The 12,236-nt window shown below is 44.9% G+C and overlaps 1 protein-coding gene across 7 annotated transcripts in view; it reads left to right on the top strand.

The window, feature by feature from the left end:
• Positions 1 to 12,236, top strand: part of PCNT (pericentrin) — a 107,767-nt gene that overhangs the window by 35,812 nt on the left and 59,719 nt on the right. For 6 of the 7 annotated variants that reach the window (XM_057546125.1, XM_057546127.1, XM_057546129.1 and 3 more), the window contains 3 exons: positions 2,749 to 2,877; positions 6,313 to 6,459; positions 12,004 to 12,155. In XM_057546125.1, the coding sequence (XP_057402108.1) occupies positions 2,749 to 2,877; positions 6,313 to 6,459; positions 12,004 to 12,155 (428 nt within the window). The remainder of the gene's footprint in view (positions 1 to 2,748; positions 2,878 to 6,312; positions 6,460 to 12,003; positions 12,156 to 12,236) is intronic. The other variant, XM_057546126.1, reaches the window with a different exon arrangement.

The raw sequence follows: 12,236 nt of genomic DNA on the forward strand, positions 1-12,236 counted from the left end.
CATAATATACCATAACATGCTCCATGCTAACCTGCAGAATTAACAGTAATCCCTTAATTTCATCACATATCCAGCCTAAGTTGCAGTCTCTACCTGTGGCTGGTCAAATTGGGATCCACATAGGGGCTGAGTTGTGCTGAATCTGTTTTTACTGCTTCCTGTGACGTTGGCTAACATTTCCCCCTTATTCCCTGGAAACGTGTCAGCAGTCTACACACGGGATGGGATTCAGGTCCATGTCTTGGTGAGAATAGTTCTAGGCGGTGGCCTCTTCCTCCTACCATCTTCCCTCAGGCTCTCCTCACAGGCAGATACTCCATGAAGCCTTGCTGGGTGTCTCCTGGGATGCTGTGGTCATTGTCCCCAAAATAGCAGGGACGTGCTGTTCTTTCTCTGTGAATGGGTTTTATCTGGGCCACAAATATCTCTGCACCTGTTTGAAAAGCAGTGTCACTTATCAGAAGAGTTGTTTACCCAGCGCTTGTGAAGCGATTGGATTATTTTTCAGGTTACTTCCCTTTGGAGTTTGGTTGTGAGAAAAGTTCTCTGAAAACGTAAGCCTCATTTCCTTTGCTTAGAGATAAGTGTCCTGCAAAGAAATCACCCTTATATTGGTAACACTAAGCAGTGGAAGGAAAGCAAGAGTTAACTGTCGTATGACCACTATTGATTGCTCAGGCAATGTCATCTTTTCTTGGGGGAAAAAAAAAAATCTGTTCATATGATTTTTAAAAAATATTAAGAGAACCTGTGGTTATTTTAGATATAGTTTGAATGTCTTTAATTCATTATCAGTTGAATTTATTCTTAATACTATGTTGGTATTCTTTGTGCAAAACTACTTATTTTTTTTTTCTTTAAGTGTATCCGTTATGTTTTTTTAATGATTAAAATATATATGACACTTCCCACGTAATTCTGTGGATTTTCAGAAAAACTCGAGAATAAGTTTTTAAAAACATCTTTTTCTTATATTGACTTCACCATTTAGAACAGATTAAAGAGAGTTTAGTCAGGCTGGAAATAGAACGATTGTGTGTAAGGAGGTTTTGAGGGGGTGCAAGGAGTGGCACAAGTAAAACCCCCTCTGAGCCTGTCCGGTCAGGTTGCGGGGGCCAAGGTCGCGCAGCCAGCCCCGGGGTGCCGAGGCTTCCAGGTCGCGGGGCTGAATGTGCGATGCCGTCTGTGGCCTCTCCTGACTGTGCCCTGCTCCGCCACACTGGCCTCGGCCTGGTGCATTCTGCGAAGTCCTGCTCCAGACCTGGGGGCGCACTGGGCAGGACAGGTCGCGGTGTCCCCACTGCCCCTCGCAGGTGTCAGGTTAGGGTGATCTCCCCACCCACAGGGCGCCTGGGAGGGGCTCTGCGTGCTGCTGCTCCTGACTGTGTTTGGGACATCTTGCTGGACTTGGCGTGTCTCTGCCTGCTGCCTGGAAACCCTTCCTGAGACAGTGAAGGTTGGGAAACAAGTCCTGTGCTTGGCTCCCGCTCCCTGTAGCAAGGGCAGCTCTGTGCTGGGGCCCGTGGGGCCTCAGTGGGGCATACGACCCAGGGGCTTGGCATCGGTGGGCTGGTTCTTCCTTCCCCCTTCCCAGCCACAGCTCCGTACGGCACCCACCCTCCGTCCGCTCTGTTTGTGGGCAGTGACCCCAAGGCCTGGAAGGACCCCGTGCCCAGAAAGAGCAGCCTGAGCCCCCGGGCCCGGACTCTCACGTGTGCAGTGCAGCTTACAGGTCCCGGGACTCGAGGCACGCGGGGGTGTGGGGTGCCCTTGGACACTGACCCTGACCCCAAACAGAAGTTCACTTTTATCTGTTTGTATACGTTTGGCTTCCGTGAAAGATTTTTGCCTGAAGGATGTGATCTGTGGCTCAATCAAGTTTTTCAAGAAGCAGGTGTTTATGCTTCGATCTGTCAACCAGAGCATTTAACAGGCAGGCGAGCGTGCGGGGTCTGCCCTCAGGACCTGTTTGCCGAAGGTGCTGAGAGGGAGGAGTGCGGATGCCTGTGCCGGGGCGCTGGCGCCCAAAGAGCGGTCCGCTGTGATTCGTGTTTATCATGTGCCTTGGGGGATTTGCCTCTTCTTGGGTATTGATGTTTTCTTATTTTTCCCAGCATCCTTCAGTGTCCTAGAGTCTGTTTTTGGGGAAAGGGAGTGTGGCTTGTCCTCCTCTCCCTTGGCCTTGCTCTGCCGATCTGTGGTGCCCGTTGGCATTCGGGGTTTTGTTCTTGTTCACTAGCATTTTGTGGTTGGCACACACGGAACCAGCATCCCTGGTCAAATCCGGTTACTGTCAGGACTGCAGCTTCCTTCCTGGCTGTGAACCATCTGGGTGAACCCCGTCCTTCCCATGAAGTGGTTGTGTGGTGCAGATGAGACAGTTAAAGGGCTTTGGAAACTGCCACATGTCCTAACTTGAAATTGCACTTGATTCTTCCTTTTAAAGGATTGAATTAAACCTATTCCAGGAGAGGAAGTTTATAAAAATGTTCTGTGTTGATTCAGAAATGGTGTCTAGAACTTGAAAGTATAGTTTCAGTGTTGTGCTGTGCAAACCCCATTTTCTGATGCTTGTGACTGAGGTGAGAATCCAGAGCCCACAAAGAGTGACTTGAATTTTTCTATGAGCTATAACCTGACTGCTGTGTGTCGTCACAGTGAAAATATGTGGAATAAGCTGAGTTCCAGCCTCACCGCATATCCACGCACATGGTCGAGGCCCAGTGTTGACCTTCCTCCCCACTCAAGCAGGGCACTTCGGTTCCTGCGGAGCTGGAAGAGGAGAAGGAGAAGCAGCGGCTCTGCTGTCAAGAGGAGATTGAACTGCTGAAGTGTCAGTCAGAGGCGCTGCTGGAGCAGCAGGTCACACAGTTAAAGGTACTGGGGTTAAGAGTGATCTATTTCATTGCTATCCTTTCTCACCTGCAAAGTAAGTAAGAAAAATTTATTCTAAATTAATTTTGATATGCAAAATTAAAACACATTTTCATTGTCTTAGAAACTGAGATTTTTCGAGGCAACTATTTTTCTTTCATTTTTATATTTAAATTGACTAGTTAGCATTCCTTTTCTTTCTTTTTTTTTTTTAAATGTTACTTTTAATTAATTAATTTATTTTTATTTTTGGCTGTGTTGGGTCTTCGTTTCTGTGCGAGGGCTTTCTCTAGTTGTGGCAAGCGGGGGCCACTCTTCATCGCGGTGCGCGGGCCTCTCACTATCGCGGCCTCTCTTGTTGCGGAGCACAGGCTCCAGACGCGCAGGCTCAGTAGTTGTGGCTCACGGGCCCAGTTGCTCCGCGGCATGTGGGATCTTCCCAGACCAGGGCTCGAACCCGTGTCCCCTGCATTGGCAGGCAGATTCTCAACCACTGCGCCACCAGGGAAGCCCGCATTTCTTTTCTTTTAAGAAGTTGTCATCAAATAGTTGACCCTTAACCAACACGGAATTAAGGGTGCCGACGCTCTACACAGTTGAGAATCTGCGTGTAATTGATAGTTGGCCCTCGGTACATGTGGCTCCTCTGTATCCGCCATTACTGTGCATCTGCAGATTCAACCAGCCACGGATCGTGTGGTGCTGTAGTGTTTACCATTGAAACAAAATCCATGGCGCTTGCCTGTGGTCCAGTGGCTAAGACTCCACGCTCCCATTGCAGGGGGCCCCTGCTCAGGGAGGTAAGATCCCCCATGCTGTGTGGCACGGCCCAAAAGAAACAATCTGAATGTAAGTGGACCCACACTGTCCAACCCCGTGGTAAAGAGCCGGCTGTATTTAAGCCTGGGAAGATCTGAGCGCAGCTCATGGCCTCGCTTTGGTGACTCAGCAGCGGCCACGTCAAGCCTTTTCTTGCTTCAGGGGGCCTGTTGCCACGGAAGGGTGTCTGCACAGGATGAGTGAGCATTCAGCACTACTTCTCACAATGATCTTTACTGTGGTTTTGTTTTGTTTTGTTTTTAATTACAACATTATTGAGATATAATGCACATATCATAAAAATCACACTTTCTGAAATATACAGTTCGGTGGTCTGCAGTATATTCACAAAGTTGTACAACTCCTGTTGCTGTCTAATTCCAGAACATTTACATCACCACAAAAGAAACCCCCACCCATTAGCAGTCTCTTCCCTCCCCCAGCCCCTGGCAACCACTGATCTACTCTCCACTTCTGTGGAGTTGCCTTTTCTGAACATTTTATAGAAGTCGAATCATACAAAATGTGGCCTTTTGTGTTTGCCTTCTTTCACTTAGAATAATGTTTTCTAGGTTCATATATGTTGTAGGGTGTATCAGTACTTGCTGTTTGCTTTCTATATATCTTCTGTCTCTTTTGTTCCTCTAAATCTCCATTACTGCCTTCTTTTGTTTTGATTTCCTTGATGTTTATTTTTCTATATATTTTTGATTTTTGTTTTTGTTTTTTGTTTGTTTGCTTTTAATTTTGTTAGTGCCTGCCCTGGGCATTACATTGAACATTTTATAACAATATGGTTCAGATTAATACCAACTTAATTTTAATAGTTCACAAAATTATTCTTCGATATAGCTTCATTCCTTCCTTCCTTCCTCCTTTGTGCTAATATTGTCATACAAAGAACATCTGTATATACTTTATGCTCGTTCTTTATGCATTTGTCTTCTAAATTACATAGAAAAAAGAATTACAAACTATACACATAAATATAAAAGACAAAATAAATTGTTTGCTTCTCGCCGCTTTCTAGATTTTCTTTGTCTCTCAGCAGTTTGATTATGATGTGTCCAGGTGTGGATCTCTGAGTTTATCCTACTTGAAGTTCGTTGAGCTTCTTCTATGTATAGATTAATATTTTTCATCAAATTTGCAAAGTTTTTAGGCATGTTATCTTCAAGTATTCTTTTGCCCTGTTCCCTTTGTCCTTTCCTCTGGGACTCTCATGATGTGTATGTTGGTCTTTGAGGATGTCCTAGAGGCCTGTGAGCCTACTTACTTTATTTCTTTTTTCTTTTTCTTTTTTTTTTTTTTTTTCGTTCCCCAGAATGAATAATCTCATTTGACCTGTCTTCATGTTTGCTGATTCTTCTACCCACTTGAATCTGCTGTTGAGTCCCTCTAGTGAAACTTTTATTTCAGTAATTGTGCTTTTCAGCTTCAGAATATCTATTTGGTTTCATTTTATAATTTTATCTCTTTATTGTGGGGCTCTGGTTGGGGCATGCCTTCAATGCTGTGACAGGCAGTATACATCTCTGCCTTAGCTTTCACTTCCTTTTAAGTTTTTTGATCAGCCTCTTATTAGCTCCAATTGTTATCACTGCCTCAGGCCGCTGAGATGTTAAACAGTTGCTGCTAATTGTTTTTGCCAAATGGCTTGGGCACAGGATTGTTGAGGTGAGTTCTGAATCAGATCCGATAAAAAACCAGCTTTGAGAACAGAGCTTTTCAGTGAGCTGCCAGTCAGGTCAGTTCGTGACAGTTGGTGGTGGTGCTTTGGTGGAGCTGCAAACCCATTCTTCTCCTCCTCCCCCCATAGTTGCTGGGCTGCATTTTCTTTCTCTTTTTTTTTTTTTTGGCGGGTTCCCTGATCAGAGATTGAACCCTGGTTGAACCCCGGGGCCCACAGCAGTGAAAGCTTGAAATGGTCTTAACCACTGGACCACCAGGGAATTCCCTGGGCTGCATTTTCAAGGCTATCCCAGAGACTGGAGTGATGGGATTAGGGCAGGTTCAAACACCCAAAGCTTCCTGTTCTTATGGTGACTCAGCCTTTGTTTTTAATGAACACTTTAATTTCCAGAGCTATGAAAAAGTTGATTTTGACAGTTTTTGACAGTGTTCTCGGTGCTCTTGTAGAGGAGTGGATTTTTGAAGGTCCTTATTCTGCCATTCTGGAAGTGCTATATCTGTAGTTAAAAAAAAAAAAGCTTATTTCATTAATGTATTTTAACTCATTAGGTGAACATTATTAAAAAATATTTTTTATTATTTAAGAAGAAACAGGGTTTATTTTTTAAAACCAGAGGAAGTTAGGTTTCTAAATATCTTGGATTTTGATGGTCATGATACCCTGATGATGGAGAATTTCTTAACGTGACCGTTGGGAAAGGTAGCAGGCTGTTTCTTTTGTATTCTATATGATAAGCACATTTGAACGCATGTTCACTGGGGATAGTGGCCTTGGCCTTTTTGATCATTGTTCTTGGCACAGAATACGGAATCAATAAATATTTGTTGAATGAACTAAATTCTAGTGAACAGCAGAGAAATGGAGCAAGGATAATTTTATAACTTAATGGCATTTTTTGTTGTTGTTAATAATTTGCTTTTGTACAGGGTGAATTTGAAAGTGAAAAGAAAGCTGCTTTGCATGAAAAAGAGGCGATACATAAACTTGAGCGTGAGCAGGCACAGTCTCTTTACCAAAAAGAGAAAGAGTCTTTGTCTCTGCAGCTTCAGGAGAAGAATAACCAAATTCTGCAGGTATGTGGGATGCATCTTTTCTTTGTTAATTCTTTTTTTGTGTATAGTAAAATATGCATAACATAATATTTACCATTTCAACCATTTTAAGTGTACAGTTTAGTGGCATTAACCACATTCACAGTATTGTGCAAGTATCGCCACTATCCATTTCCAGAACTTGTTCATCATCCCAAGTAGAAGCTCTGTCCTCATTAAAAATAATTCCTGGGCTTCCCTGGTGGCGTAGTGGTTAAGAATCTGCCTGCCAATGCAGGGGACACAGGTTCGATCCCTGGTCTGGGAAGATCCCACATGCTGCGGAGCAACTATGCCCGTGTGCTACAACTACTGAGCCTGCACTCTAGAGCCTGCGAGCCACAGCTACTGAGCCCGTGTGCCACCACTACTGAAGCCCACACGCCTAGAGCTTGTGCTCCACAACAAGAGAAGCCACCGCAATGAGAAGCCCGTGCACCGCAACTCGCTGCAACTAGAGAAAGTACGCACGCAGCAACAAAGACCCCAATGCAGCCAAAAATAATCAATTAATTAATTTAAAAAAATAATAACTCCCATCCCCCTCCATCCTGCCCTGGTACCCAGCACTGTACTTTCTGCCTTTGTGAATTTGACTCCTCGAGGGATCTCATTTCAGAGGAATCATACAATATATGTTCTTTTGTGTTTGACTTATTTCACTTAGCATAATGTCCTCAAGGTCCATCCATGTTGTGTGTGTATCAACATTCATGGCTTTTTATGGCTGACTAATATTATTCCATTGTATATAGACACCATATTTTGTTTATCTGTTCATCTGTTGATGGACATCTGTTAATGGTTGTCTCTTCCTTTTGGCTGTTGTGCATAATGCTGCTGTGAACATTGGGGTGCAAGTATTTGCTTCAGTCCCTGCTTTTGATATTTTGGGGTATATATCTAAGAACAGAGTTGATGGGTCATATGATGATTCTGTCTTTAACTTTTTGAGGAACTGCTCAACTGTTTTCCACAGCAGCTGTGGCATTGTGCATTTCCACCAATAGTGCGCAAGTGTTCCAGTTTTTCCTCATTCTTGTCAATACTTGTTGTTTTTCATTTTTTAAAATAATAGCCATCATAATGGATGTGAGGTGATATCTTGTTTTTATTTGCATTTCCCTATTGACTGGTGATGTTGGACATCTTTTCATGGGTTTATTGGCCACTTTTGTCTGTTCAGGTCCTTGACAATTTTTTTCTATTGAAGTACAGTTAATTTACAATGTTGTGTTAGTTTCAACTGTATAGCAGAGTAACTCAGTTATATATATATATATATGTATATACATATGTGTGTGTGTGTGTGTATATATATAAAGTGTATGTATATACTTTTTCAGATTCTTTTCCCTTAGAGGTAATTACAAGATATTGAATGTAGTTTTCTGTGCTATACAGTAGGTCCTTTTTGGTTATCTTATATACAGTAGTGTGTACATATTAATCCCAAACTCCTAATATATCTCCATGTCTGAGAGTCTATTTCTGTTTTGTAAATAAGTTCATTTGTATCATTTTCTTAGATTCCACATATAAGTGATATCATACAGTATTTTTCTTTCTCTGTCTGACTTATTTCACTAAGCATAATACTCTCTAGGTCCATCCATGTTGCTGCAAATGGCATTATTTCATTCTTTTTTATGGCTGAGGTCCTTGACAATTTTTGAATTGGGTTTTTTTCATTATTATTATTGAAAATACGGATGTGTATTTATACTATTTTTAGAGATAGTCCCACTGTGTGATCTTTCAGAGTCATAATAGTACTGCTGCTTTCTTTGACTTTATCATCATACAGGGTCGCTGGATTTGAACTTATTCATACACTGGAGGCACAGTTTTCTTAGGAATATGTGCAGGCACTGCACTAAGCACATTAGATGTAGAATTTTCTCATTTCTGTGCAGCTCTCTCCCTCTCAGGACACTGAGGCCCAGGAGAGGTTCCGTTAATTTGCTCAAAGTCCGTGGCTGTCAAGTGGTGGAACCAGGCCTTCTGACTGTAAACATTGCACATGGGTGCGTCTGACTTAATTTGGTACCAAAGATGTCAGAGTCACTCCCAGCCAGATTCAGGGCAGCATGTGTCTGTGGAGGTCAGTCATTAGCTGCCCATCAAGGGGCATGTTCCTGGCTGCAGAGGCCCCTCCTGTGCTGGGAGCCCAGCCACGAGAAGGCAGGAGGGTGGGGGGCACATGCAGGGGAGCAAGGACGGCACCAGGGCTTAGGCAGGAGGGGGTTCCATGAGGAAGAACGAGCCTTTCCAATTGTTTCTTAAGCTTGTTCTTCAATATGCCAGGCATTTCTGCTGATACATGATATGCATTCTTAAAAAAACTCATTCTGGGGCTTCCCTGGTGGCGCAGTGGTTGAGAATCTGCCTGCTAATGCAGGGGACACGGGTTCGAGCCCTGGTCTGGGAAGATCCCACATGCCGCGGAGCAGCTGGGCCCGTGAGCCACAACTACTGAGCCTGCGCGTCTGGAGCCTGTGCCCCGCAGCGGGAGGGGCCGCGATAGTGAGAGGCCCGCGCACCGCGATGAAGAGCGGTCCCTGCACCGCGATGAAGAGTGGCCCCCACTTGCCGTAACTAGAGAAAGCTGTCGCAAGAACTGAAGACCCAACACAGCCAAAAATAAAGAAATAAATAAATAAAGTAGCTATAAAATTAAAAAAAAAAAACAAAAAACTCATTCTGTACGAAATACTAAAATTAACATGACTTGTGGGCAAAATAGGGTTAGAGATACACCATTCAAAGCCTCTGCGATTTTATACCTCAAGGACCAGAAACAATAACAATCCTAATAAAAGTATTAGTACAGTTAAAAAGAAATGTTGAATTCTGAATTAAGAGAGAAATTGTAAAACATACATAGTGGTTTACCTTTAAAAAGGGGGGATGGAAGCTTGATGGCAGGAGTGTGAGAGAAGGTGGGGAGGAAAGACTGAGAGGCACCAGGAGAGGGGGAGGCCCTCGTGTGGGCGCGTGGAGGGCAGCAGGCGACTCCCGTGGGCCAGTGGGCCGGGCTGTCGTCCCGCTGCCCAGAGGCTCCCCGGTCGGAGGAGGGCACGCGACCCTTCAGGAAACCAGACTCTGCGGGAAGTTGTTTCCACTGTGAAATTATCTTACAGGTGTCCTTAAAATGTACGTGTTCGCTTAAAGTAATACTGAGGAGTAAGGAATGGTGTCCCACCACCCACGTTAAGCACCTCAAGAGACCCCCCCGCCCCCTGCCCCCCGCGAGGCAACCACCCTTCTGATTGTTACAGATTTCTTGCTCACTGATGTGTTTATTCCCAGACACTCTGCTGTTGAGCCTCAGCCCTTTCCGGCCGTCACAAGGGGGTGTGTACTGGCCTCTCTCGTTCCGTGTTGACTGGAGGTTCACAGATGGCGATGGTGGGGCCGTACCCGCCATCCAAGCTGCCGAATGGCATCCATTGCGTGTGTGCTCATTGGTGGACCTGGGCTTGTTTCTATCTTTCTGCCATTATGAATAAAGCTGCCCTGAGTTTCCTACACACACCTCTTACCACAGATGTGCAGGAGCTTCTTAAACCTAGAAGTGCGTGTCCCAGTTGTGGGGTTCTGCCCCTGGTGGGTAACCCCAAGGCTGTTTCTGAGTGGTTCCACCAGTCGTGCACTCAAGCTCCTGTTACTCCACATCCTCTCCTGGAATGTTCTTACTTTTTAGTTTTTGCCAATTTTGTGGCAACGAAATGGTGTCTCTCGGTGGTCTTAATTTGCTGATGAGATGCGCATCTGGTACTATGTTTGTGATCCATTTGTGTTTCCCTTTCTGTGAAACGCCTTTTTGTATCTTTGGCCATTTTTCTATTTAAAACAGTTGTTTGTGTTTTTCTTACTGATTTAGGGATTTTTTTTTGTATTTCTGGACTTCTTCTAATTTGTAGGGGTTTTTTCCCCTTTTGTCATCTTTTGATGAACAAATGTTCTTCATGGATGAATTAACTCTATTAACTTATTGAGTACAGACAGTCCCTGACTTACAGTCGTTTGACTTAGGATTTTTTGACTTATGATGGTGTGAAAGAAGTGCACGTTCAGTAGGAACAGTACTTTGAATTTTGAATTTTGGATCTTTGTCTTTTCCTGGGCTAGTGACATGTGGTGCGGTTCTCTCCTGTGATGCTGGGCAGGGCAGCCTCACGACCAGAAAGGTGAACGACTGATACGCTGACAGCCGTTCTGGACCAAGACAGCCAGCCGCTCTGCTTTTCCTTTTCAAAAGATTACTGTTAATTAAAGTAACCAGGCATCTCAAGTTAATGAATTTAGTGCTTTTCTATATACGGGAAGAAGCAAAGTCTGGGCTCACTGAAATCATTTTTTGATCTGCACTTCCTCTACCTGGGGCCAGTATCCTGTGTTTTCCCATCCTGAGCCCGCTCAGGGCTCACTGTCCGGGCAGCTGTGGTGGCTTGATGGCTGCAACATCCTTTGTTTACTGATATGGCAGGTAACCCTTTTCATTCACAAGTGTATTAAATGCATCTCTTTTTTTTAAAATTAATTATTTAGTTTTGGCTGAGTTGGTCATTGCTGCACACGGGCTTTCTCTAGTTGCGGCGAGCAGGGGCTACTCTTTCGTTGCAGTGCACGGGCTTCTCATTGCAGTGGCTTCTTTTGTTGTGGAGCGCAGGCTCTAGGCACGCGGGCTTCAATAGTTGTGGCTTGTGGGCTCAGTAGTTGTGGCATGCGGGCTCAGTAGTTGTGGCATGCGGGCTCAGTAGTTGTGGCTCGTGGGCTCTAGAGCGCAGGCTCAGTAGCTGTGGCGCACGGGCTTAGTTGCTCCATGGCATGTGGGATCTTCCCGGACCAGGGCTCAAACCCGTGTCCCCTGCATTGGCAGGCGGATTCGTAACCACTGTGCCACCAGGGAAGTCCTTAAATGCATTTCCGATGTATGGTGTTTGCAGTTTAGGATGGGTGTATTGGGATGCAATCCCATTGTAGGTGGAGGAAGATTTGATAGGAATGCAGCTGAGGGAGCAGGACCGGCAGAGGAAGGGGCTCTCTGCGTGGAAGCCGCCACCAGCCACACCCTGGCATCTGGGGCTGCCCCAGCCTCGAGCCATCCGGGCATGCAGTTCATCTTCGGTGTCTCTTTTGTCCATTTTTTGGTCATTGTTTGCCATCTTGAAACCTGCCATTCTCTGTTTACTTATTCCATTTTCTTTCATTTTTCCAGCGACCTGAATGGCCCAGTGGTTTATAGGAGCCACCCTTTTTTCCCAAGTTCCCTCTGTGCACAACATTGAAACTGTTTTCTGTCCCTTTTGTTCTCTTCAGTAAATTGGTTTCAAAATTACACCCTTCTTGTTCCTCTGGCCTGTGTTTTGTGTACTTTATGGACCCCACGCTGGTGTCGCATCATCCGTTTTCTCCATCCCACAAACCACAAACCTGCTCTTGGATAAAGAAAGTTCCTTACAGAAACTTACTTTTAACTAAATTGTCTTAACTAAAGCTTTAACAATTTTTCTTCAACAGCTAAAAGACCAGATTTTATCCTTAAGTCACGAGATAGAAGAGCGCCATTCCGAACTGGAGAGGCTTCAGCAAAGGCGGGAAAGGGAGAACCAGGAGGGCACGACTCTCATCTCGATGCTCAAGTCCGACATCGACCTGTCCCACGGCGAGAGGTCAGTGGCCGCCTCTGCTTCTTGGGCTGGAGTGCGTGTTAGCACCCGGCGGATGGGACCCTGTGCTGCGTGGGTCCTCTC

Source organism: Balaenoptera acutorostrata, chromosome 4 (assembly GCF_949987535.1).
Source record: "Balaenoptera acutorostrata chromosome 4, mBalAcu1.1, whole genome shotgun sequence".
NCBI classification, from domain to species: domain Eukaryota; kingdom Metazoa; phylum Chordata; class Mammalia; order Artiodactyla; family Balaenopteridae; genus Balaenoptera; species Balaenoptera acutorostrata.